At 43.0% G+C, this 27,001-nt stretch overlaps 1 protein-coding gene across 1 annotated transcript; it reads right to left on the bottom strand.

Annotated features, from left to right (window-relative positions):
* Nucleotides 1–1,756: 1,756 nt before the first annotated feature.
* RSPH1 (radial spoke head component 1) lies at nucleotides 1,757–8,347 on the bottom strand. Its single transcript, XM_059466697.1, has 9 exons — nucleotides 8,291–8,347; nucleotides 7,859–7,972; nucleotides 7,649–7,754; nucleotides 6,549–6,639; nucleotides 6,178–6,313; nucleotides 5,812–5,883; nucleotides 4,181–4,349; nucleotides 3,668–3,763; nucleotides 1,757–1,916 (listed from the first exon to the last, which is right to left on the bottom strand). The coding sequence occupies exons 1-9, from the start codon at nucleotides 8,345–8,347 to the stop codon at nucleotides 1,894–1,896; spliced, it is 864 nt and encodes a 287-aa protein (XP_059322680.1). The 3' UTR covers nucleotides 1,757–1,893.
* Between the last annotated feature and the right edge of the window lie 18,654 nt (nucleotides 8,348–27,001).

Here is a 27,001-nt window from a genome sequence, read left to right as displayed (position 1 = left end):
CCCAGTCAGATGGTTCTGGGGAGCTTCTGACAGCTCCTTGGGACAGGCCCTGCTCCTTGCATTCTTCCCAGCTGGAAAATTCTTGGTAGCTGAGGGCTTCTCCCTGGGACAGCTCCTGCTCTCCTCATCCCAGCTGGAGAGCTCTCCACAGGTACTGACATCTCCTTGGGAGAGCTCTCACTCAAGAGACTCTTCCCAGTCAGAAATTTCTTGGTAGCTCCTAACATCTAGGGGATTGGGAAAGCTCATGATCCATGTCAGATTCCTGCTCTTCCTCCACACTGAAAAAGCCCCCTCCTCCTCAGTCCCTGACAGGGGCAGGACTGAGCCATGCACTGCCCTCACCAAGTGCCCACTGAGGGCCTGGTGTTCGGCCAGCTGGGCAAGGGGCTGGGGGGCTGGAAGTTGGGGTTCACTTTGTCCTCTTCCATCTCTGTCGTGCTCTAGCACAGACATCCCAGGAGCTGCTTCCTCCTGAGAGAGGCCCCAGGGCTCTTGCATGGCTTCCCCAATGGCACAAACAGTGGATCCAGCCCTCCCTCAGCACGCTTGCAGGGGATGGGAAGCTGAGCAAAGCGGGTAAATTGCTGCCTTTGCCACCTCTTGTACCTCAGCAGCGATAGGAGCACGGTGCTCCTGCTTGGGCTTTAATCACCATGGCTCCCTCTTTGAGCAACAAAGTAAGAGTGTGTTTGCCAACAGGTTTGAGAATCTGATGAGGAAAAACTTGGTATCTTGGAGGACGGCAAGAACTGCTTACACTAAGGAATTAAGTTCAGGGTTGCTACATAAATGGAGCAGGGTGATGGTAGCAAGATACCCATCATGAAGATAAAACAACTCAAAAGGGAGCCTGTCTTAGACTGTGTGTATAAAACTGGGAAAAGGAGGAACTAGGAACTGCTTCAGATGCAGAACAGTGACATCCTTGGGAAAACTGAAACACAGTGGGACAGCTCACAGAACCAGAGCTCTCCAATGAATGAAGGGCTCCTCAATAAAGACAGGTAAAATTTGGAGGAGAGTTTTTCTCCATGTGAAGAAGCTGCTTGAAGGCATGAAACTATTCTGTATATGAACAACATTTTGATAAGAGCTTGTGGATCACCGATGATCATTATGATGATGTGGCTGAGTGCTGATCAGCTGTTTCAATATCTTTGAAACAGCTTAAGGAAGGCACATGGTAAAGAAGGATCTTGGGACTGAGTTGCAATACACCAAAATCAAACCAAACCAAACTAAACAAGTAGTATACAGAAAGCAGAAGGAAAACCAGCGTAAAGAGGAAGAATTTAAAAACATTGCACCAGTGTGTTAGGATAAAAAAATCCAGTTGGAGTTCCAACTGGCAAGGGAAGATTTAGGGCAACAAGAAGAGCTTCTACAGATGCAAGGACAAGAGCAAAATCAACAAGGAAAACGTAGGCCTGGAATTGTGCCCTAGTGACAGGAAAAATGGAGAGAGCTGGGAAGTCCAGTACTGCCTTTGTCTTCACCAGCAAGACCCCCAAGTATCTGTGCCCAGAGGGAGGGTTCAAGAAACACAGCAATCACCAGGAGTAGAAGAGTAAGTTGTGTGGACACAGCTTCATGGCTTCATGAATCCAGAATAATTCCACACTGGATTTGACACCTCATTACTGGCTACATGGAATAAAGGAAGTTGCTGTGAGAATCTGAGAGTATAAAAGGTCCAAAGATACACATTCCAGACAGAACACTGACAGAAATGTTTATTCAAAGCACCTAGAAATGTTTATTCAAAACATCTTAACACAACCTTTTACAACTAAAAATATTGCAGGCTTACCAAACCAAATAATCTACTTTAAAATTTCAATTTTGGGGTCTTTTCCTTTAGTTATACCCAAATCCTCTGATTCCTCTGGTTCATCCTCCAAAATCAGTAATTTCTGTGGAGTAGAAGGAAAGACAGGGCATAGAGATGCATTTTATTATAAAACACTGGAAAGTAATCCCAGTAATCTAAAACATAACTCTAGAACTCTGCTGTCCACCTCAGTCCTCCTCACCCACTGCCTTTCAATGCCAGTAGTTGAATTGAAGTTGTTTACATTGTTTGACAGCTGGCAGACAGACTCAGTACACCCACACCGACTGCCAGCCAGCCCACATATAACTGAACAGCCAAAAATGCCTCCTGGTTAGATGATATCATAAAGAATGCAGAACAAAAAAAGAAGGAATTTCTGTGTGGAAAAAGAATGATGGTAAAGGAGCAGGGATTACTAGGCTGCAAAGAAAACAGATTTTCTTATATCTGCTCTTCACAGGACGCATATTTTCTTCAAATCATTCCCTCTTCCTATAACTTAATCTTGCTAAACCTAAAGACAAGGGGAACAATATGTTGCCTCATTAATTGTGGATGGAGACCTATGCTGAAAAATGTTGAAAATCATCCAACTCCTTGATTTTGGAAATAAAGAGTTGGAGGGAATTTTGAATCTATCACTTTGCTGTGTTTTCAAGCATTGGCATCTGCCTCTGTGCAATATCTGACAGACACCTGGGCTCATTTGTTCACAAAAACACTCTAGGAAAGCCACTGGGAAAACCAGAACTTCTTTGTTGTGGTGGGCCAGAAAATTTATTAGAATCAAGTTCAGTCCAAATGGTTGAGTCCAAGGGTCTTTGAGACAAACCAGGCTCAATGCACTTTTGCCAAATCCAAAGCAGAGCTATAACCTGCTGAGATTTCTGATGGATTTGACCCAAGCCCAGGGACCCTGTAAGATGTCAGTCCCACACACCAGGTCAGCCAGCTGCCTGTCCTGCCCTCAAGCTGGAAAGCACCTTCAGAGCTGAAAATGAAAAGCAAATAAACTGAAAACTACAAGGGCTGACCTAAATGTTTAGTGTATACCTCCAGGCATTTTCATATGGTTTAAGGTATTTTCTAATCCATAAAGACAGTGGTTGGCTTGGATTTATTGTAAAATGGACTGATTACAAATAGATAAATTCATCTGATATTTTCATATCAGATAGGCAAGCTTGCAAATTTTAAGAATAAATACAAAGAACACAATTGGTTGGAGGCTTTTAAGCTAAATATGAGTAAACATGGATGCATCCCTGTTGCTGCTTGTAACTGTGTATTTAAAACAGGTTTTTGAACTGCCTGGAAGAAAACCTGAGCACCTGAACTTCAAATCTCCTTGGTTTGTAGGAGAAACAAACCAAACAAAGACTATTCAAACCAGAATGTATAACAACACCAAAAATTTCTTTCTTCATATTTGTTTTGCCTGCTTTTGAACTACACTTGGGAGAATTAAGGATACACAGTTGAATTCATGAGAGAAAACTGAAGTGCTGAAAATTCCTGAACTTCTCAGGATCTGACATACTTTGTCTCATTTTTGGTAAAAAAACCACAGTTTGGAAATTAAATCTCTTACAAATTCAGCTCTGCAAGTGCTGTCAAGTGTATATGCACAGAAGTGTCACTTTTAATTTGTTCTATTGCAGCATATGAATTTAACTTCTCATAGTTTACTTCTCCAGAGGACTGCCCTCCTTATGAAAGGCAGAGATGCCCATGGTCTCCTAACAGCAGCATGGCTTCAGCTGATTGACATCCACAATTTCAAACCCTGACTGCTAATTAAAGAATGAGCACACGAGCCCCATTTCTCACCTTGATCCTCCTGATCTTGATTTACTTCTTCCTCTCTCTTTTCCTCACCTTCCTCTCCTGCATCACCTTCTGGGTGATCCCCACCCTCCTCAGCATCTGAAATATAAGAAATTAGAAATATTAAAGAAAACCTGTTTTACAAATTTGCATTCAGCCTTTGTTTCCATGTAATAGCTCTTAAGTCCTACTGAAGGCTGCAGTTGTTGTTCACATGAGAAATCCCACAAAATCTTATCTTTATAACCAAGTTTGTATAATAAGCCATGATATAGAGTCAAATAACTCACAGGCTTCCCAAGACAGTTGTATCTCATGCTATGTGAAATAAAACACATACATACATATTGTGCAGTTTATGAATGGACTTGGAAGTTCCAAATAGTCAATACATGGAAAATCACAGGAAAAACAAAACAAAACACAAAAACCTTTTCACATCACTTGATATTAAACCCCTAAAACAATGGTCATCATAGTCAAAACATGGAGTTTCCAGATGTTTCCAGAACAAACCTAGAGCTGATGGAATTTCCCCCTCTTCAGCTTCTCCACCTTCACCTTCTTTGGGGACTAGCAGCTCCTCATCATCGGGAGACCAGGGTGTTAATTTGGTAATTTCTGATACTTTCCATATTGGTTCAAGAGGTAAAGGTGGTTCATCCTCATCTTCTTCCTCTTTTTCCTAGAAGAGAATTCATGAAATCCAGGATTTCATCCTACAGACAGTAACTAAGATGATGGGTTAGTCTACTAAAACCTCCTTATCTGGAATCAAAATGGGAATGAAAGTATTTACAGGTGGAGGAACTTCAGCAGCTGCAAATCTTGGACAAGAACTACCAAGTTCTTGAGCCCTGATGAAACCAGTTGGCTGTTAATGATGATTGCTACCTGATGCTCTGCCTGGTAGATGCTGCACTGTCTGTCTCACACAGAAACAGAATGAAAAACCAGCTGTTTCTACCTCAGTCTTTGCCTAAGGAAGACATTTGAAAACACCTAGGAAGGAGGAAGGTTGTGCATAGAGCTTATGGCTTTGAAATGTGAAAATATTTTTAAAATTTAAAAAAATAATGTTTTTCCTACAAATATGAAGGAGTCAATAATTGAATCACTGTCTGTATTATTAGCTAATTTCTTCTCTCTTTTTTTTTAATGGGCTTTGTTCTGTTATTACTTCAACTAAAGCAAAAGGGCAAAATTTAATCTTACTTTAGTGACAGCACTGTCCCCTGCTTTAAAAACTCATCTAAGAATTCCCAGCTGAACTAAGGAAACACACATTACTCTGGATACTCCTATGAATCTGACACCTAATTTGAGGATCTCTTGCTTCCAGCCAGAAAAACAGCAAAACAGTCTCCAAGCTTTGCAAGTCTCTATCACAATTGATAGGATTTTGATGATTATTATTTTATCCTTCAGAATGATTGCTGCATCACAGTTTTCAGAGCGTGTAACAGGAACTGATGTGTCAGACAACAGAGGTAGCAAACTCTAAGCTAAACTGTGGAAATTTTTTTTAAAAATCAGTTACATTAAAATGTATTTCCTACTTCTGTAGCTATTTTTGCACCATATCAAACAGATATGTTTCAAAACATTCATCAATAAAGAAGGGAAAACAGACTTTGATCCCAACCACTTCCTATAATTATTAGAAGCTACGGACATTAAGCTCCCAACATGACCAGAACAACAATAGGATATTTTTCCCAAACATGACCCTGCTGGAAATTACCATTTGTATGCAAAGCACCAAGCAGTTCAGAAACACAAAAAATACTGCTCATTGTTTTCTGGTGTTGAGAAGAAAATGCAATAGAGGCTAAATGTGTATACAAATATCTCTATATTCCTCTGTGATTTGAAGCTTCAAATGTTTTGAAAATGTCCTGATTCTTTTTAAGCAGAAAGGATTCATGTCTGCAAACAGTACAAAATCACACCTTGTACTTTTCAAAGCTTACCCAGTAGAAACCATTAAAAAACAAAATGAAACCTCATTTAGCACCTAGGAATGCATGAGTTTCTACCCTTTTTGACTCAAATGATCTACTTTCACATCACTGTCTGAAAGGCATTTTATATATTCCTCAACAACAGATTTGATTTACTGAGTGCTCTTGCACTGTTTCTTTTACCTGCACTGGTTGTATGTATTCACCATGCTGCTCACATCCAATATCAAAGATGAATTTGCCACGACCTAAAGGCTGCATAAAACCACAAAAACATCAGGAGAACTGAACAGCTAATCCATTCTAAGCACAGAAATGTAAAATATCCTTTACTAGAAATTCCATACAATAGTCAGTAACACTACAGTTGGAAAGCAACATTGCAAAGAAACTTGGCATTGTGTTTATAGAATAATTCAGTTTCATGTGTTACACTGATGGTACAGGAAATATTACAAAAGATCAGAAGCCTAGCTTACTATTTTAAGTGGAAATAAGTCATTTTAAGGCAATTCCATGCTAACTGTTCAGAATAGAAAGCACACTTACCTTTCCATTGAGAAACCTGCCCTTAAATCTGTGGTTTAGGTGGATAAGTTCAGCTGGTCCATTCTGGATTCCATTTACCCAACAACCAACATACTTAGATCCTGTCTCTTTATAGACATATGTGCCTTGCCCATGCCTAGGGAGAAAATAATAATTTTGTTTTATGCCAGGGAATATTAAGAATTTAGGCTGTTGTTATAATTAAGATATTAAGACTGTATTAATTAAGCAGCTGAAACTACTCAAGCTGGACTAAATTGCCAAGGTCACCCCTGGACCTCATTTGCTGCAGTCAGACATGCTCTGAAAATAATGTTTGCATTTTAATGCCATTGGGTGACCTGAAACATCCCTGTGAGAAGGAAACAAACCTTTTGTTGTTAGCCCATTCTCCAGTATAGGTGTCTCCATTTGCATACAGATATTCTCCATAGCCCTGTCTCTGGTCATGCGCCCAGTCTCCTTCAAGGACAAAAGGATAAAAGCAGTGTGAGAGCTGGTTTATTTCCCTGTGGCCAGTTTGTAACATTATCATACAAATATTAGAGAAAGAAAAGAAAGCTATGGCACGGCTGGGATTCCTCACTATTCCTTACACCACTCCTTACTCTAAAGTAGAATCCCTTGCTCTTTTTTCATCAGTCTGTTCCTCTCCACATGTATTTATGCTGCTGCCTGACCTCTCTTTCCATTTTCCCATAATTACCTGCCTTCATTATCACTCTCTATTACCATTATGAACACATAACAACCCAATCCTATCTTTGAATTGGGAAATGTATTACAGTTGCATTAGATAATGTGACATTTCCACATGAATTTAAAGAGGAGCGACTTTAATTTGACTAATTTATTGAAGTTGTCCTGTCAATATTGGGGCACATATATTCAGAGGGATGCTAGATGGTTTCTATCTTAATTATTCTTCAAATCAAACTTAAAATAAATTTTAAAAAACCCAAACAAACAAAAAAACCCAACTCAGAGCATATGTTCCTGCAAGGCAAGATTGGGCTGCTCTTTTTTCTCTCAGCTTTTAGCCCTCACAATGTGGACATCTTTTCTTTTCTAGCTTTGAAATTAGGGGGGAAATATTGTCCTTTAAATCTTAACTGATAAATTCTGATTGTTTCAGGTACTCTCCAGCAAGCAGGGGAACTCTAACTTTCATTACTTCTTCAAACTTCAGGTGTCCCGATCCCTAAAAATAGGCTTTATTAAAAAGCCTATTTTTTAAACAATAAACCTAATAAACGTCCTAACATAAATCCCCACAAATAAACCCCAAGCTTCTCAGAACTGTTACTAAAAAGGGAACAAGAGGAAAATATTTTGTAGCAATATATCTTGGAAAATATCTTGTATCTACTTAAAACATTCTCCACTCTTTTCATTTGTGGAGGGAGGAGGAGTGAGGTCGAATGTGTCCTTTTGGCTACAGAAATCCCTGCAATTGTGTTCATTGCTTTACCTGCATATTTCGATCCATCTGGATAAAAAAAGACACCTTTGCCATGCTTTTTGTTCTGAAGGTAGTCCCCAGTGTAGAGAGCACCGTTTTTAAACCTGTATGTCCCCTGGAACACATTTGGCACAGGTGAAACACCCATCATTTCTCGCCCTTGTTTCAATACAGAGCCCAGCTGCAGGAGCAGAGCCACAGCCAGGCTCGGTGCCTTACATGCCCACTCCTCAACCCGTGCTCGTACTGCCCCTCGTAGGTGTCACCATTGGGCAGCCGCGCCTTGCCGAGCCCGTGCCGCCGCCCTTCGCCATCGCGATCGCCCTCGTACTCCTGCCAAACGGGAGGGAAAGGGTTAAAGGGCTGGGGCCGCCACAATCCAACCCATCAGAGGGACACAGGTGCTTGAGGAAAGCTGCTCCAGCTCGGCTCCAGACCCCGGCACCCCCAGCCTTCTTGGCACAGGGCTGCAGAGCGCGGGCGCGTTGTTCCAGACCCGCGTTAGAAGGCGGGAGGTGGCACAGCCGTGCCCGGGGCTGCCCTCGGCAACGCTGCCCGGCCCGGCGGGCACTGAGCGGAGCTGTTCTTTTTCCATTTCCCTTCCCTTTCCCTTTCCCCTTCCCTTCCCCGCTCCCCCCGGGCCCCGCGGACCCCGATGTCTTTCTCGGCCTCCCCGGACTCGGCGTCCTCGGAGCCCAGGTCCGACATGGCCGCGGCGTCGCCGTCGCTGTGACAACGGAGCGAGCGCGGCCCCTCAGCGGGGCCTGCCCGGGCACCCCGACCCGAGCGCCGGGAAATACGAATAAACCCTCCGAGCTGCTTGCTGGAAAGGCGGCATTCGCTGAGAAAAAAGCATGTATTTTATCATTGGCTTTTCGCAAATATTAAAGTGAATATTGTATGTGTTGTGTTAGAAAGTAATGCTGTATTCATTCTCTTAAGTACTGTGTTAAATATAGTTTTAGGTTATAAAAACTGTTAAAATAGAAACTATGCTATATAGGATACTTTTTAAAAAGAAAGGACTCACAGCGAGATAGCAGCCACAGGACACCTGAATCTTTCAGAGAAAAAGAATTTATTGCTCTCTTATCAGAAGAAATTAACTTCTTCCCACCTCAAAGGCGCTCTCAGGATTCAGAGGAAGAAGCTGACACTGACCAGACAGAATCCTGTGTTTGAATGGAATTTATGCATCATGTATAAAGTGTATGAATATGCAACAGGCTGTTGTTTTTAAGGGTTAATCCTTTGTTAATGTGGGTCCTTTTTTGGGCTCCTGCTGCTCAGAAAAAGGTATCTGGACTGTCCATAACTCTTTGTCTCTATTGTCTCATATTGTCCTAATTCAATTTGTCCAAATTATTATTAGTCTAATTATATTACTATTTTTATAATCATTTTATTACTATAAAACTTTAAAAATTAAAAAAAAATGTGATTGGCGTTTTTCACATTCATGATTTGGCGTTGAAGGAACACGGGGATGGGTCCCTGCAACATGCACACCAGCCATCAAAATGCTTATCTATTTATACATTTCAGCAAAGAGATTAATATTAATTAGCTAACAATTCACAGAGTTTTCTTCATTAATTAGCATTCTGTCTTCTATTTGTTATTGATTTCTCGTTTCTCATGCTAATTAGTCTGCATTTTTCAGTCTTTTTGTTATCTTTTTCCCAGATAGGGCATCTCTGCTTTATGTAATGTGGTTTATAAACTCTGTTCAGTTGTCAACAATAAATTTCCCTCAGGCTCTGCTAACTTCCTCCTCCAGGTCTGAGAGCAAAAACTATGTCAAGCCCTAAACTCTTAATTGATTTTTCTAACACATGGACATCACCCAGAGTTTGCCCATCAACTGTTAACTGTTTCACAGATTAAAGATCTTCTCAGCATTTCCCCCCACTGCTGCCCAGGCTCCTTTTAAAACAGTGCTGGACTTCGTTCAATTCCCAGCATCAGGATGAGGAGCAACAGCCATGAAATAAAACACAAGAAGTTTCACCTCAATATGGAGAATTTCTTTACGTGGATGGTGGCAGAGCTCTGGGACAGGGAGGACACAGACTTCCCTCTCTGGGGACATTCCAGAGCCACCTGGATGTGCTCTGTGTCACCACTCTGGGTGACCCTGCTTTGGCAGGGGTTGGACTGGTGATCTCCAGAGGTCACTCCAACCCTCTGCTTCTTCCCCCCAGCTTTTCCCAGCCAGTGCCTTCTGTGTGTTGAAACTGGTGACATCTGGGATGTGACCTGAGACCCCCTCAGCCTTCTGAAAGCTCCCAATAGCTCAGCTGGTCTGGCCTGAAAACAACATTTTAGATTTTAAACCCATTCCTCCACCTAGATTCTTTCATTTTTGGGTGGGTTTATTGATGCTCAGAAATACCAGTCCACTTTTTGTTTTCTCTCATACAGGAGTCAGGCAAATCACCTCACCATCACTTTGCACAGTAATTTAATGGCCAAGGATTCACAAGAGGAGCCAGGCAAGGATATGCTTGGTGAAAAGCAGCGAGCTAGACAGGCACTGGGCAGAGCAGGTGATGATTCTGAGGTAGACAGGATTGGCAAGTGGCTGGAAAATGGGTGGAGGTCACCTTATGCCCTAAATCAAAGCTCCACCACCCAAACCAGAAGAAAAACAGGGTCATCATTCTACAAAGATACGTCATATTCAGGTGGGTTTCTTCCTTCCATAGGCAGGAATCTAAATAGCCAATATTTAAATAATGTATGAATAGTAATAAAGTGTCACTTCTGTGGCAAGTCTCTTTTTACTTCAGCTGGGTAAAGATGAAAAAGGAAGAGACTGTTCCTAAATACCTCTGTGTTCACAGGAACCCTTCCAGCTTCTGAGTTAACATCAGTTACTCATTTGAGAGCACTTTGCCTTTGAAGCAGTTAAGAATGCTGAAATGAAATTTTGTTAGCTGGCAGAGCATTATACATTTATTGACTCCAAACTGTATGCTTATTTCTCTTTCCTGCACACCGCCAGCATTTGACTAGGGAAGCCTAATTTGCATAATGTACTGTTAATAAGCAATTGCAGAATATGCAAACCACTGCTCTGCTCACCTCTTGCAGAGCTGACACAAGGGCACATCTTGGTGATGCCTCTGTTTCTCCCTTGCACCTAAGATTGACTTAAATTCTTTTAGCTATGATAAGGCAATGTCTCTAATTATAAAAGTGCTCGCTTGGTCTGTCATGGCAAATTAATTCTAAGCAGACACTGAGGCTCAGGGTGACAAGGGAATTAATGTTTGGAATGCATAGGGAGGTGCTGCCTGCTAAACTCGAGGACAAAAATAACCAGATGTGTCTTTTGCCCTGGAAGGTGACGTGGCTCAGGGAACAGCTGTGACACAAACAGGAAGCAGTGACAAGACACCAGTGACAAGACATCCGAGCCACTCCCCTGGATGACCACTAATAATGATCATTAACTGCTCTTGCTTATTGTTTCAGAGCTCTGAAGAAGGAAAAGGGTCTGAAGCAGCTCAGTTTTCTTGAGAAGCAGCTAAGAACTCTTTCTTTATAGAATTTAAGCTGCTCAGCACCCAGAAGTGACAGATAGAATAAATATTTTTACAACAGGATCATTTTACTTAAATGAGGGAGGCATAATTTAAAGTTTTCTATACCTAGAAACTGTCTTGTGAGGACAGCTACAGCTTATATATAATTAATGACAAGAAGGATTTATTTTGCAGTTTCTTGTCTTCTAGTTGAATTTGGATGCATTTCAGTGTCAGATTAAAGTTAAGCTCCAGGTATGTCACTGTTGGAAGGAGGTCTGCTATCATCCTTATCTTCCTGTTCTTTTCCCATTTCTCTCAAAGGACCAATACTCCTAAGGTCCTGCTGATCTTGTATACAAATTCCATTTGTCCCAAGTGCCGAGAGGGTAATTTGTGCTGATCACCTGCTCTGCCCTTGCTGCTGGCTGAGCTGCCAGCACTGCCAGGCACCCTGGCAGGGACAGCAGAAGCTGCCACAGCTCTGAGTGACCCTGAGGAAGCTCCTGGCTTGAGTTTTACAGGAGCCCCACAGGGAGCCAGAGCTGCACTAAAACCCAAAGCCATTGCTACCAGAGGTGCTTAAAAACAGAGGGAAGGAACAACAACACAGGGAAGGAAAAGGCTGCTGGAATGAAGATGTCAAAAGGTGCCTCCTGTGGGTGAGGACAGTCCTGGATGTCCTTTTATCCTGCCTTGCAGGTCCTCACTTTGATTTTAAGCTCCTCTTTTGATTTTTCAGTTCTTCTGCAGAGAGAAATGGCCAAAAAGCACTTTTAAGGCCAGTTATGTTCTTGTTTCTCCTTGGACTTTATTCTCTCTTAGGAGGGGGACACTTTTGCAGTTCAGGGATTTTGCAGGGAAAATGCTGCTGTGCCAGGCCTGTGAAACAGCCTGAACACCCCTCCAGCACTGATCAAGCTCTGAAAACACACAATGAACATCCAAAACCACAGGACCGTTTGTTGACCTCTGTGTTTCAACCAGTGTCTGTGCCGTTCTCAGCTGTTTTTGATGGCCTGGAAAGGCTCGGGATGGTCTTGGGCAGCCCGCGCTCCAAAGGACAAAAAGAGTCTTCAGGTTTTTTCTCGGTCTTCAGTGTTTATTAGTTTTTATCTACAAGATTTTCTCTCGGCCCGACAGAGGTCTGAAAAACTCGCCAGCCATGAGCACACTGCAAGCGCTCGGGGTGGTCACTTATATTTATACCCAAAACTACGTATAAGATATTTACCTATTTTCCCCAATACCTTTCACCCTTATTGACAAGTGCACTTTTAGTAAGAACCAATCCCAAAGTGCCACCACCACCACAGAAGATGGAGGCCAAGAAGAAGAAGAAGGACAGGACACGCCCCAATTCCTCCATCTTACTTCTCTAGACCCCCCTGTACCGAAATTCTAAAACCTGTATTTCACACAAAAATTAACCTATCCCTTCACCATTCATCCCCGTGAGATCCTCCCATCCTCATACAGGTGTTGTCTCCTGCGCAGGATCAAAGTCCAGCTACCAGACACTTCTGGACATTCCAGGACCTCCGAGCCCCCCAAGGGTCATCTCGGTGTCTCTGCACATCAGGACAGACATGCTGAGATCCCACAAGTGTCCTGCTTCAAAGGGGTGATAAAAATCCAGCAGGGTGCACACAGAGTCTCTGATGTGGCCAAGGCAGGATACTGCTTCATTCCCACTGAGTGCATTTGGGAATTCCTACCCTCAGAAGCTCACTGATATCTGTCCCTGTCCCACCATGCATCCTCCTTCCAGGGGCAGTGCCTCCTGAGCCAGCTTTTCTCCACCCTGCCAGCAGTGGGGCTCTGGGAGCTGCCTTTTCATCCTCTGCAACCAAAATTAACAGGAGGAGTGGAGACAATTTGCCAGATTCACAGGTTGATTTCCTCAATTCCCACACTGCTAAACCATTCCTTTAATTTCATTTACTTTTGGGAAGGGAAAGGGAATCTTGCGACCCCGAAAAGAAAGGCTTACAAACACTCTGGAAAGGAGATGGGATCAAATGAAATGCAATTGAAAAAAACCCAGAAAATCGGCAGCTTTAGTGTCTTCAAAAAATGGTCTGTGAGGAAGTGAGTTGCTGTAGGGGCCTGAATATATGTATTAGGTATGGAATCCCCCGGACAGCCGAGAGCTGTGGCAGCCGGAGAGCTGGGACAGTGGAAGATAGGACAGCCGAGAGCTGTGGCAGCCTGAGAGCTGGGACAGATATGGATATTGTAATTGTATAATTGTTAAAAGAAAAGGGGGGAAATGTAGGGGCCTGAATATATGTATTAGGTATGGAATCCCCCGGACAGCCGAGAGCTGTGGCAGCCGGAGAGCTGGGACAGTGGAAGATAGGACAGCCGAGAGCTGTGGCAGCCTGAGAGCTGGGACAGATATGGATATTGTAACTGTGTAATTGAGAAATTGTTAAAAGAAAAGGGGGGAAATGTAGGGGCCTGAATATATGTATTGTTATAAAGGAGTCCTTGTGAATATATATATGTAGTGAGAGTCCTATGTATTAGATAGGTGGGTCCTGTTGCTCTGGATGAGCTACAGCTGTGGGATCCTTGGTTGGGTAGCAGCTGTAGCTCATGAAGGGCTCTGGGATAAAAGGGGGTTGGGTCGAGAGCCCAGGAGGAGCCCCTATGGAAGCCATGAGGAACTGTGCTGCAGAGAGGAGCTGCATAATAGGACCAGCAAGAAGGTATGGACTTTAAGATGGGACTCCAGAAATATGAAATACAATAAGATAGCAACAACAATTGGTGACCCCGACGTGATGGAGGTATGCAGCCTGAAGAGCTGTGGAAAATAGGACAGCCTGAGAGCTGTAGCAGCCTGAAGAGCTGTGGAAGATAGGTGTAGCAGCCTGAAGAGCTGTGGAAAATAGGACAGCCTGAGAGCTGTAGCAGCCTGAAGAGCTGTAGAGAAGAACATAGCTATTGGATCAAGGAGCTGTGGCAGCCAGGAGCTGTGAGAAATATGGCCTTTGAGTCAAGAAGCTGTGTGTTGTACATGACCTTTGAGTCATGGGGGAATGTGTGTATTGTATTTGTGTGTGTATTGTAAGGAAATGCATATATTGTACTTGAATATCTATACTGTATTTGACTATATTTGTTAGTAATAGAAAAAGGGGGAAATGTGGAGAGAGTCCCTGTAAGATCTATGTGTTGGATAAGTGGGTCCCAGCTATTCTAAATGAGCTACAGCTGCAAAGTCCTTAGTTGGGCAGCAGCTGTAGCTTGTGAAGGCAACTGGGATAAAAGGGGTGGGCCGAGAGCCCAGGATGAGCCCCTGTGGAAGCCATGAGGAACTGTGCTGCAGAGAGGAGCTGCATAATAGGACCAGCAAGAAGGTATGGACTTTAAGATAGGACACCAGAAATATGAAATACAATAAGATAACAACAACAATTGGTGACCGCGACGTGATAAAGAACATGCAGCCAAGGAGAAGGTATGGAATCCCCCGGACAGCCGAGAGCTGTGGCAGCCGGAGAGCTGGGACAGTGGAAGATAGGACAGCTGAGAGCTGTGGCAGCCTGAGAGCTGGGACAGATATGGATATTGTAATTGTATAATTGTTAAAAGAAAAGGGGGGAAATGTAGGGGCCTGAATATATGTATTAGGTATGGAATCCCCCGGACAGCCGAGAGCTGTGGCAGCCGGAGAGCTGGGACAGTGGAAGATAGGACAGCCGAGAGCTGTGGCAGCCTGAGAGCTGGGACAGATATGGATATTGTAACTGTGTAATTGAGAAATTGTTAAAAGAAAAGGGGGGAAATGTAGGGGCCTGAATATATGTATTGTTATAAAGGAGTCCTTGTGAATATATATATGTAGTGAGAGTCCTATGTATTAGATAGGTGGGTCCTGTTGCTCTGGATGAGCTACAGCTGTGGGATCCTTGGTTGGGTAGCAGCTGTAGCTCATGAAGGGCTCTGGGATAAAAGGGGGTTGGGTCGAGAGCCCAGGAGGAGCCCCTATGGAAGCCATGAGGAACTGTGCTGCAGAGAGGAGCTGCATAATAGGACCAGCAAGAAGGTATGGACTTTAAGATGGGACTCCAGAAATATGAAATACAATAAGATAGCAACAACAATTGGTGACCCCGACGTGATAAAGAACATGCAGCCAAGGAGAAGGTATGGAATCCCCCGGACAGCCGAGAGCTGTGGCAGCCGGAGAGCTGGGACAGTGGAAGATAGGACAGCTGAGAGCTGTGGCAGCCTGAGAGCTGGGACAGATATGGTAACTGTGTAATGGAGAAATTGTTAAAAGAAAAGGGGGGAAATGTAGGGGCCTGAATATATGTATTAGGTATGGAATCCCCCGGACAGCCGAGAGCTGTGGCAGCCTGAGAGCTGGGACAGATATGGATATTGTAACTGAGTAATTGAGAAATTGTTAAAAGAAAAGGGGGGAAATGTAGGGGCCTGAATATATGTATTGTTATAAAGGAGTCCTTGTGAATATATATATGTAGTGAGAGTCCTATGTATTAGATAGGTGGGTCCTGTTGCTCTGGATGAGCTACAGCTGTGGGATCCTTGGTTGGGTAGCAGCTGTAGCTCATGAAGGGCTCTGGGATAAAAGGGGGTTGGGTCGAGAGCCCAGGAGGAGCCCCTATGGAAGCCATGAGGAACTGTGCTGCAGAGAGGAGCTGCATAATAGGACCAGCAAGAAGGTATGGACTTTAAGATAGGACTCCAGAAATATGAAATACAATAAGATAACAACAACAAGTTGCAGTGCAAAGGACCAAAACATGCCCAAACGAAGCTCACAGAAGTTGCAAAAACAGGGGAAAAAGTCGAGGAGGAAGACACAACTTCAAGGGGAAGATATCAGGGATATGGCAGGGATACTTAAAAAAAAAACCAAAAAAGCAATTTCCCATAGTCAAGCCCATAAAAAGACTGGACATATGCCATCAAGTGCAGGGACATGCACCAAAGCTTGCCCAAATTGATCCCCGCTGAAGGCCAAAACAGAAAAGAAGGACTTACAAACACTCTGGAAAGGAGATATAATCAAAGGAACAGCAATTGGAGGAGAAAAAAGGAAATTTCATTTCCTTTCGGGAAGGGAAAGGGAATCTTGCGATTTCAATGGGGACCAATAGGAGAATCTTTGGTGCATGTCCCTGCACTTGATGCCATGCAATGCCTTTGCATGGCTTTGACTTTGCGAAAATTTTTTTTTCTTTTTTTCACTATCAATAGTATGTTCCTCTTATCTTCCCCTCCAAGCTGAGTCTTCCTCCTTGACTTTTCACGCTGCTTTTGCAGCATCTGCGAGCTTTGTTTTGGCCTGTTTTGTACCTTTCCACTGCGCTGGATAGAATGCTGGTCCATTTCCTTGTAGTCACAAAATTTCCAAAATTTTCTTTTTTTTCTCCTCCAATTGCAGTTGCTTTGATGGTATCTCCTTTCCAGAGCGTTTGTAAGTCCTTCTTTTCTGTTTTGGCCTTCAGCGGGGATCAGTTTGGGCAAGCTTTGGTGCATGTCCCTGCACTTGATGGCATATGGCCTGCTTTTTTATGGGCTTGACTCTGGGAAATTTTATTATTTTTTTTTTTAGGCATCCATGCCACTTCCTTCATATCTTCCCCTCCAAGCCGTGTCTTCCTCCTTGACTTCTTCCCTGCTTTTGCAGCATCTGCGAGCTTAGTTTTGGCCTGGTTTGGTCCTTTGCACTGCGCTGGATAGAATGACGGTCCATTTCCTTGTAGTCACAAAATTTCCAAATTTTTGCTTTTTTGTCCTCCAATTGCAGTTGCTTTGATGGTATCTCCTTTCCAGAGCGTTTGTAAGTCCTTCTTTTCTGTTTTGGCCTTCAGCGGGGATCAGTTTGGGCAAGCTTTGGTGCATGTCCCTGCACTTGATGGCATATGGCCTGCTTTTTGATGGGCTTGACGCTGGGAAATCTTTTTTAATTTTTTTTTTTAAGTATCCATGCAATGTCCCTCATATCTTCCCCTTGAAGTTGTGTCTTCTTCCTCGACTTTTTCCCCTGCTTTTGCAACTTCTGTGCACTTCGTTTGGGCATGTTTTGGTCCTTTGCACTGCAACACACTTCCTCACAGACCATTTTTTGAAGACACTAAATCTGCTGATTTTCTGGGTTTTTTTCAATTGCATTTCATTTGATCCTATCTCCTTTCCAGAGTGTTTGTAAGCCTTTCTTTTCGGGGTCGCAAGATTCCCTTTCCCTTCCCGAAAGGAAATGAAATTTCCTTTCGGGAAGGGAAAGGGAATCTTGCGATTTCACTGGGGACCAATAGGGGAATCTTTGGTGCATGTCCCTGCACTTGATGCCATGCAATGCCTTTTCATGGATTTGACTTTGCGAAATTTTTTTTTTCTTTTTTTCACTATCAATAGCATGTCCCTCTTATCTTCCCCTCCAAGCGGAGTCTTCCTCCATGACTTTTTGCCCTGCTTTTGCAGCATCTGCGAGCTTAGTTTTGGCCTGGTTTGGTCCTTTCCACTCTGTTGGATAGAATGCCGGTCCATTAAACTTGTAGTCACAAAATTTCCAAAATTTTCTTTTTTTTCTTCTCCAATTGCTGTTCTTCGATGGTATCTTCTTTCCAGAGCGTTTGTAAGTCCTTCTTTTCTGTTTTGGCCTTCAGCGGGGATCAGTTTGGGCAAGCTTTTGTGCATGTGCCTGCACTTGATGGCATATGGCCTGCCTTTTTATGGGCTTGACTCTGGGAATTTTTTTTATTTTTTTTTTTAGGCATCCATGCCACTTCCTTCATATCTTCCCCTCCAAGCCGTGTCTTCCTCCTTGACTTCTTCCCTGCTTTTGCAGCATCTGCGAGCTTAGTTTTGGTCTGGTTTGGTCCTTTGCACTGCGCTGGATAGAATGCCGGTGCATTTCCTTGTAGTCACAAAATTTCCAAAAGTTTTTATTTTTCTCCTCCAATTGCAGTTACTTTGATGGTATCTCCTTTCCAGAGCGTTTGTAAGTCCTTCTTTTCTGTTTTGGCCTTCAGCGGGGATCAATTTGGGCAAGCTTTGGTGCATGTCCTTGCACTTGATGGCATATGGCCTGCTTTTTTATGGGCTTGACTCTGGGAAATTTTTTTTATTTTTTTTTTAAAGTATCCATGCAATGTCCGTCATATCTTCCCCTTGAAGTTGTGTCTTCCTCCTCGACTTTTTCCCCTGCTTTTGCAACTTCTGTGAGCTTCGTTTGGGCATGTTTTGGTCCTTTGCACTGCAACACACTTCCTCACAGACCATTTTTTGAAGACACTAAATCTGCTGATTTTCTGGGTTTTTTTCAATTGCATTTCATTTGATCCTATCTCCTTTCCAGAGTGTTTGTAAGCCTTTCTTTTCGGGGTCGCAAGATTCCCTTTCCCTTCCCGAAAGGAAATGAAATTTCCTTTCGGGAAGGGAAAGGGAATCTTGCGATTTCACTGGGGACCAATAGGGGAATCTTTGGTGCATGTCCCTGCACTTGATGCCATGCAATGCCTTTGCATGGCTTTGACTTTGCGAAATTTTTTTTTTCTTTTTTTCACTATCAATAGCATGTCCCTCTTATCTTCCCCTCCAAGCGGAGTCTTCCTCGTTGACTTTTTGCCCTGCTTTTGCAGCATCTGCGAGCTTTGTTTTGGCCTGTTTTGTACCTTTCCACTGTGTTGGATAGAATGCCGGTCCATTTCCTTGTAGTCACATTTCCAAAATTTTCTTTTTTTTCTTCTCCAATTGCTGTTCTTTGATGGTATCTTCTTTCCAGAGCGTTTGTAAGTTCTTCTTTTCTGTTTTGGCCTTCAGTGGAGATCAGTTTGGGCAAGCTTTGGTGCATGTGCCTGCACTTGATGGCATATGGCCTGCCTTTTTATGGGCTTGACTCTGGGAATTTTTTTTATTTTTTTTTTTAGGCATCCATGCCACTTCCTTCATATTTGCCCCTCCAAGCCGTGTCTTCCTCCTTGACTTCTTCCCTGCTTTTGCAGCATCTGCGAGCTTAGTTTTGGCCTGGTTTGGTCCTTTGCACTGCGCTGGATAGAATGTGATCCATTTCCTTGTAGTCACAAAATTTCCAAAATTTTTGTTTTTTTCTCCTCCAATTGCAGTTACTTTGGTGGTATCTCCTTTCCAGAGCGTTTGTAAGTCCTTCTTTTCTGTTTTGGCCTTCAGCGGGGATCAATTTGGGCAAGCTTTGGTGCATGTCCCTGCACTTGATGGCATATGGCCTGCTTTTTGATGGGCTTGACTCTGGGAAATTTTTTTAAATTTTTATTTTAAGTATCCATGCAATGTCCGTCATATCTTCCCCTTGAAGTTGTGTCTTCCTCCTCGACTTTTTCCCCTGCTTTTGCAACTTCTGTGAGCTTCCTTTGGGCATGTTTTGGTCCTTTGCACTGCAACACACTTCCTCACAGACCATTTTTTGAAGACACTAAATCTGCTGATTTTCTGGGTTTTTTTCAATTGCATTTCATTTGATCCTATCTCCTTTCCAGAGTGTTTGTAAGCCTTTCTTTTCGGGGTCGCAAGATTCCCTTTCCCTTCCCGAAAGGAAATGAAATTTCCTTTCGGGAAGGGAAAGGGAATCTTGCGATTTCAATGGGGACCAATAGGGGAATCTTTGGTGCATGTCCCTGCACTTGATGCCATGCAATGCCTTTGCATGGCTTTGACTTTGCGAAAATTTTTTTTTCTTTTTTTCACTATCAATAGCATGTCCCTCTTATCTTCCCCTCCAAGCGGAGTCTTCCTCGTTGACTTTTTGCCCTGCTTTTGCAGCATCTGCGAGCTTTGTTTTGGCCTGTTTTGTACCTTTCCACTGTGTTGGATAGAATGCCGGTCCATTTCCTTGTAGTCACAAAATTTCCAAAATTTTCTTTTTTTTCTTCTCCAATTGCTGTTCTTTGATGGTATCTCCTTTCCAGAGCGTTTGTAAGTTCTTCTTTTCTGTTTTGGCCTTCAGCGGGGATCAGTTTGGGCAAGCTTTGGTGCATGTGCCTGCACTTGATGGCATATGGCCTGCCTTTTTATGGGCTTGACTCTGGGAATTTTTTTTTTTTTTTTTTTAGGCATCCATGCCACTTCCTTCATATTTGCCCCTCCAAGCCGTGTCTTCCTCCTTGACTTCTTCCCTGCTTTTGCAGCATCTGCGAGCTTAGTTTTGGCCTGGTTTGGTCCTTTGCACTGCGCTGGATAGATTGCCAGTCCATTTCCTTGTAGTCACAAAATTTCTAAAATATTTAATTTTTCTCCTCCAATTGCAGTTGCTTTGATGGTATCTCCTTTCCAGAGCGTTTGTAAGTCCTTCTTTTCTGTTTTGGCCTTCAGCGGGGATCAGTTTGGGCAAGCTTTGGTGCATGTCCCTGCACTTGATGGCATATGGCCTGCTTTTTTATGGGCTTGACTCTGGGAAATTTTTTTTAAATTTTTTTTAAAGTATCCTTGCAATGTCCGTCATATCTTCCCCTTGAAGTTGTGTCTTCCTCCTCGACTTTTTCCCCTGCTTTTGCAACTTCTGTGAGCTTCGTTTGGGCATGTTTTGGTCCTTTGCACTGCAACACACTTCCTCACAGACCATGTTTGAAGACACTAAATCTGCTGATTTTCTGGGTTTTGTTCAATTGCATTTCATTTGATCCTATCTCCTTTCCAGAGTGTTTGTAAGCCTTTCTTTTCGGGGTCGCAAGATTCCCTTTCCCTTCCCGAAAGGAAATTTCATTTCCTTTCGGGAAGGGAAAGGGAATCTTGCGATTTCACTGGGGACCAATAGGGGAATCTTTGGTGCATGTCCCTGCACTTGATGCCATGCAATGCCTTTGCATGGCTTTGACTTTGCGAAATTTTTTTTTTTTTTTTTCACTATCAATAGCATGTCCCTCTTATCTTCCCCTCCAAGCTGAGTCTTCCTCGTTGACTTTTTGCCCTGCTTTTGCAGCATCTGCGAGCTTTGTTTTGGCCACTTTTGTACCTTTCCACTGTGTTGGATGGAATGACGGTCCATTTCCTTGTAGTCACAAAATTTCCAAAATTTTCTTTTTTTTCTTCTCCAATTGCAGTTCTTTGATGGTATCTCCTTTCCAGAGCGTCTGTAAGTCCTTCTTTTCTGTTTTGGCCTTCAGCGGGGATCAATTTGGGCAAGCTTTGGTGCATGTCCTTGCACTTGATGGCATATGGCCTGCTTTTTGATGGGCTTGAGTCTGGGAAATTTTTCTTAATTTTTTTTTAAGTATCCATGCAATGTCCCTCATATCTTCCCCTTGAAGTTGTGTCTTCCTCCTCGACTTTTTCCCCTGCTTTTGCAACTTCTGTGAGCTTCGTTTGGGCATGTTTTGGTCCTTTGCACTGCAACACACTTCCTCACAGACCATTTTTTGAAGACACTAAATCTGCTGATTTTCTGGGTTTTTTTCAATTGCATTTCATTTGATCCTATCTCCTTTCCAGAGTGTTTGTAAGCCTTTCTTTTCGGGGTCGCAAGATTCCCTTTCCCTTCCCGAAAGGAAATGAAATTTCCTTTCGGGAAGGGAAAGGGAATCTTGCGATTTCAATGGGGACCAATAGGGGAATCTTTGGTGCATGTCCCTGCACTTGATGCCATGCAATGCCTTTGCATGGCTTTGACTTTGCGAAATTTTTTTTTTCTTTTTTTCACTATCAATAGCATGTCCCTCTTATCTTCCCCTCCAAGCTGAGTCTTCCTCCTTGACTTTTTGCCCTGCTTTTGCAGCATCTGCGAGCTTTGTTTTGGCCTGTTTTGTACCTTTCCACTGTGTTGGATAGAATGCCGGTCCATTTCCTTGTAGTCACAAAATTTCCAAAATTTTCTTTTTTTTCTTCTCCAATTGCTGTTCTTTGATGGTATCTCCTTTCCAGAGCGTTTGTAAGTCCTTCTTTTCTGTTTTGGCCTTCAGCGGGGATCAAATTGGGCAAGTTTTGGTGCATGTGCCTGCACTTGATGGCATATGGCCTGCTTTTTGATGGGCTTGACTCTGGGAATTTTTTTTTATTTTTTTTTAGGCATCCATGCCATTTCCTTCATATTTTCCCCTCCAAGCCGTGTCTTCCTCCTTGACTTCTTCCCTGCTTTTGCAGCATCTGCGAGCTTAGTTTTGGCCTGGTTTGGTCCTTTGCACTGCGCTGGATAGAATGACGGTCCATTTCCTTGTAGTCACAAAATTTCCAAAATTTTTGTTTTTTTCTCCTCCAATTGCAGTTGCTTTGATGGTATCTCCTTTCCAGAGTGTTTGTAAGTCCTTCTTTTCTGTTTTGGCCTTCCGCGGGGATCAATTTGGGCAAGCTTTGGTGCATGTCCCTGCACTTGATGGCATATGGCCTGCTTTTTTATGGGCTTGACTCTGGGAAATTTTTTTTTTTTTTTTTTTAAGTATCCATGCCATGTCCCTCATATCTTCCCCTTGAAGCTGTGTCTTCCTCCTCGACTTTTTCCCCTGCTTTTGCAACTTCTGTGCACTTCGTTTGGGCATGTTTTGGTCCTTTGCACTGCAACACACTTCCTCACAGACCATTTTTTGAAGACACTAAATCTGCTGATTTTCTGGGTTTTTTCCAATTGCATTTCATTTGATCCTATCTCCTTTCCAGAGTGTTTGTAAGCCTTTCTTTTCGGGGTCGCAAGATTCCCTTTCCCTTCCCGAAAGGAAATGAAATTTCCTTTCGGGAAGGGAAAGGGAATCTTGCGATTTCAATGGGGACCAATAGGGGAATCTTTGGTGCATGTCCCTGCACTTGATGCCATGCAATGCCTTTGCATGGCTTTGACTTTGCGAAAATTTTTTTTTTTTTTTTTCACTATCAATAGCATGTCCCTCTTATCTTCCCCTCCAAGCTGAGTCTTCCTCCTTGACTTTTTGCCCTGCTTTTGCAGCATCTGCGAGCTTTGTTTTGGCCACTTTTGTAGCTTTCCACTGTGTTGGATAGAATGCCGGTCCATTTCCTTGTAGTCACAAAATTTCCAAAATTTACTTTTTGTTCTTCTCCAATTGCTGTTCTTTGATTGTATCTCCTTTCCAGAGCGTTTGTAAGTCCTTCTTTTCTGTTTTGGCCTTCCGTGGGGATAACTTTGGGCAAGCTTTGGTGCATGTGCCTGCACTTGATGGCATATGGCCTGCCTTTTTATGGGCTTGACTCTGGGAATTTTTTTTTATTTTTTTTTTAGGCATCCATGCCACTTCCTTCATATTTTCCCCTCCAAGCCGTGTCTTCCGCCTTGACTTCTTCCCTGCTTTTGCAGCATCTGCGAGCTTAGTTTTGGCCTGGTTTGGTCCTTTGCACTGCGCTGGATAGAATGACGGTCCATTTCCTTGTAGTCACAAAATTTCCAAATTTTTGTTTTTTTCTCCTCCAATTGCAGTTGCTTTGATGGTATCTCCTTTCCAGAGCGTTTGTAAGTCCTTCTTTTCTGTTTTGGCCTTCAGCGGGTTCAATTTGGGCAAGCTTTGGTGCATGTCCCTGCACTTGATGGCATATGGCCTGCTTTTTGATGGGCTTGACTCTGGGAAATTTTTTTTTTTTTTTTTTTTTAAGTATCCACGCAATGTCCATCATATCTTCCCCTTGAAGTTGTGTCTTCCTCCTCGACTTTTTCCCCTGCTTTTGCAACTTCTGTGAGCTTCGTTTGGGCATGTTTTGGTCCTTTGCACTGCAACACACTTCCTCACAGACCATTTTTTGAAGACACTAAATCTGCTGATTTTCTGGGTATTTTCCAATTGCATTTCATTTGATCCTATCTCCTTTCCAGAGTGTTTGTAAGCCTTTCTTTTCGGGGTCGCAAGATTCCCTTTCCCTTCCCGAAAGGAAATGAAATTTCCTTTCGGGAAGGGAAAGGGAATCTTGCGATTTCAATGGGGACCAATAGGGGAATCTTTGGTGCATGTCCCTGCACTTGATGCCATGCAATGCCTTTGCATGGCTTTGACTTTGCGAAATTTTTTTTTTCTTTTTTTCACTATCAATAGCATGTCCCTCTTATCTTCCCCTCCAAGCTGAGTCTTCCTCCTTGACTTTTTGCCCTGCTTTTGCAGCATCTGCGAGCTTTGTTTTGGCCTGTTTTGTACCTTTCCACTGTGTTGGATAGAATGCCGGTCCATTTCCTTGTAGTCACAAAATTTCCAAAATTTTCTTTTTTTTCTTCTCCAATTGCTGTTCTTTGATGGTATCTCCTTTCCAGAGCGTTTGTAAGTCCTTCTTTTCTGTTTTGGCCTTCAGCGGGGATCAAATTGGGCAAGTTTTGGTGCATGTGCCTGCACTTGATGGCATATGGCCTGCTTTTTGATGGGCTTGACTCTGGGAATTTTTTTTTATTTTTTTTTAGGCATCCATGCCATTTCCTTCATATTTTCCCCTCCAAGCCGTGTCTTCCTCCTTGACTTCTTCCCTGCTTTTGCAGCATCTGCGAGCTTAGTTTTGGCCTGGTTTGGTCCTTTGCACTGCGATGGATAGAATGACGGTCCATTTCCTTGTAGTCACAAAATTTCCAAAATTTTTGTTTTTTTCTCCTCCAATTGCAGTTGCTTTGATGGTATCTCCTTTCCAGAGTGTTTGTAAGTCCTTCTTTTCTGTTTTGGCCTTCCGCGGGGATCAATTTGGGCAAGCTTTGGTGCATGTCCCTGCACTTGATGGCATATGGCCTGCTTTTTTATGGGCTTGACTCTGGGAAATTTTTTTTTTTTTTTTTTTAAGTATCCATGCCATGTCCCTCATATCTTCCCCTTGAAGCTGTGTCTTCCTCCTCGACTTTTTCCCCTGCTTTTGCAACTTCTGTGCACTTCGTTTGGGCATGTTTTGGTCCTTTGCACTGCAACACACTTCCTCACAGACCATTTTTTGAAGACACTAAATCTGCTGATTTTCTGGGTTTTTTCCAATTGCATTTCATTTGATCCTATCTCCTTTCCAGAGTGTTTGTAAGCCTTTCTTTTCGGGGTCGCAAGATTCCCTTTCCCTTCCCGAAAGGAAATGAAATTTCCTTTCGGGAAGGGAAAGGGAATCTTGCGATTTCAATGGGGACCAATAGGGGAATCTTTGGTGCATGTCCCTGCACTTGATGCCATGCAATGCCTTTGCATGGCTTTGACTTTGCGAAAATTTTTTTTTTTTTTTTTCACTATCAATAGCATGTCCCTCTTATCTTCCCCTCCAAGCTGAGTCTTCCTCCTTGACTTTTTGCCCTGCTTTTGCAGCATCTGCGAGCTTTGTTTTGGCCACTTTTGTAGCTTTCCACTGTGTTGGATAGAATGCCGGTCCATTTCCTTGTAGTCACAAAATTTCCAAAATTTACTTTTTGTTCTTCTCCAATTGCTGTTCTTTGATTGTATCTCCTTTCCAGAGCGTTTGTAAGTCCTTCTTTTCTGTTTTGGCCTTCCGTGGGGATAACTTTGGGCAAGCTTTGGTGCATGTGCCTGCACTTGATGGCATATGGCCTGCCTTTTTATGGGCTTGACTCTGGGAATTTTTTTTTATTTTTTTTTTAGGCATCCATGCCACTTCCTTCATATTTTCCCCTCCAAGCCGTGTCTTCCGCCTTGACTTCTTCCCTGCTTTTGCAGCATCTGCGAGCTTAGTTTTGGCCTGGTTTGGTCCTTTGCACTGCGCTGGATAGAATGACGGTCCATTTCCTTGTAGTCACAAAATTTCCAAATTTTTGTTTTTTTCTCCTCCAATTGCAGTTGCTTTGATGGTATCTCCTTTCCAGAGCGTTTGTAAGTCCTTCTTTTCTGTTTTGGCCTTCAGCGGGTTCAATTTGGGCAAGCTTTGGTGCATGTCCCTGCACTTGATGGCATATGGCCTGCTTTTTGATGGGCTTGACTCTGGGAATTTTTTTTTTTTTTTTTTTTTTAAGTATCCACGCAATGTCCCTCATATCTTCCCCTTGAAGTTGTGTCTTCCTCCTCGACTTTTTCCCCTGCTTTTGCAACTTCTGTGAGCTTCGTTTGGGCATGTTTTGGTCCTTTGCACTGCAACACACTTCCTCACAGACCATTTTTTGAAGACACTAAATCTGCTGATTTTCTGGGTATTTTCCAATTGCATTTCATTTGATCCTATCTCCTTTCCAGAGTGTTTGTAAGCCTTTCTTTTCGGGGTCGCAAGATTCCCTTTCCCTTCCCGAAAGGAAATGAAATTTCCTTTCGGGAAGGGAAAGGGAATCTTGCGATTTCAATGGGGACCAATAGGGGAATCTTTGGTGCATGTCCCTGCACTTGATGCCATGCAATGCCTTTGCATGGCTTTGACTTTGCGAAATTTTTTTTTTCTTTTTTTCACTATCAATAGCATGTCCCTCTTATCTTCCCCTCCAAGCTGAGTCTTCCTCCTTGACTTTTTCCCCTGCTTTTGCAGCATCTGCGAGCTTTGTTTTGGCCTGTTTTGTACCTTTCCACTGTGTTGGATAGAATGCCGGTCCATTTCCTTGTAGTCACAAAATTTCCAAAATTTTCTTTTTTTTCTTCTCCAATTGCTGTTTTTTGATGGTATCTCCTTTCCAGAGCGTTTGTAAGTCCTTCTTTTCTGTTTTGGCCTTCAGCGGGGATCAAATTGGGCAAGCTTTGGTGCATGTGCCTGCACTTGATGGCATATGGCCTGCCTTTTTATGGGCTTGACTCTGGGAATTTTTTTTTATTTTTTTTTAGGCATCCATGCCATTTCCTTCATATTTTCCCCTCCAAGCCGTGTCTTCCTCCTTGACTTCTTCCCTGCTTTTGCAGCATCTGCGAGCTTAGTTTTGGCCTGGTTTGGTCCTTTGCACTGCGCTGGATAGAATGACGGTCCATTTCCTTGTAGTCACAAAATTTCCAAATTTTTGGTTTTT

The sequence above is a fragment of the Ammospiza nelsoni genome, chromosome 2 (assembly GCF_027579445.1).
Source record: "Ammospiza nelsoni isolate bAmmNel1 chromosome 2, bAmmNel1.pri, whole genome shotgun sequence".
Taxonomy (NCBI): domain Eukaryota; kingdom Metazoa; phylum Chordata; class Aves; order Passeriformes; family Passerellidae; genus Ammospiza; species Ammospiza nelsoni.
The sequence above is the reverse complement of the archived record's forward strand: the minus strand, read 5'-3'. Positions and strand labels throughout refer to the sequence as shown.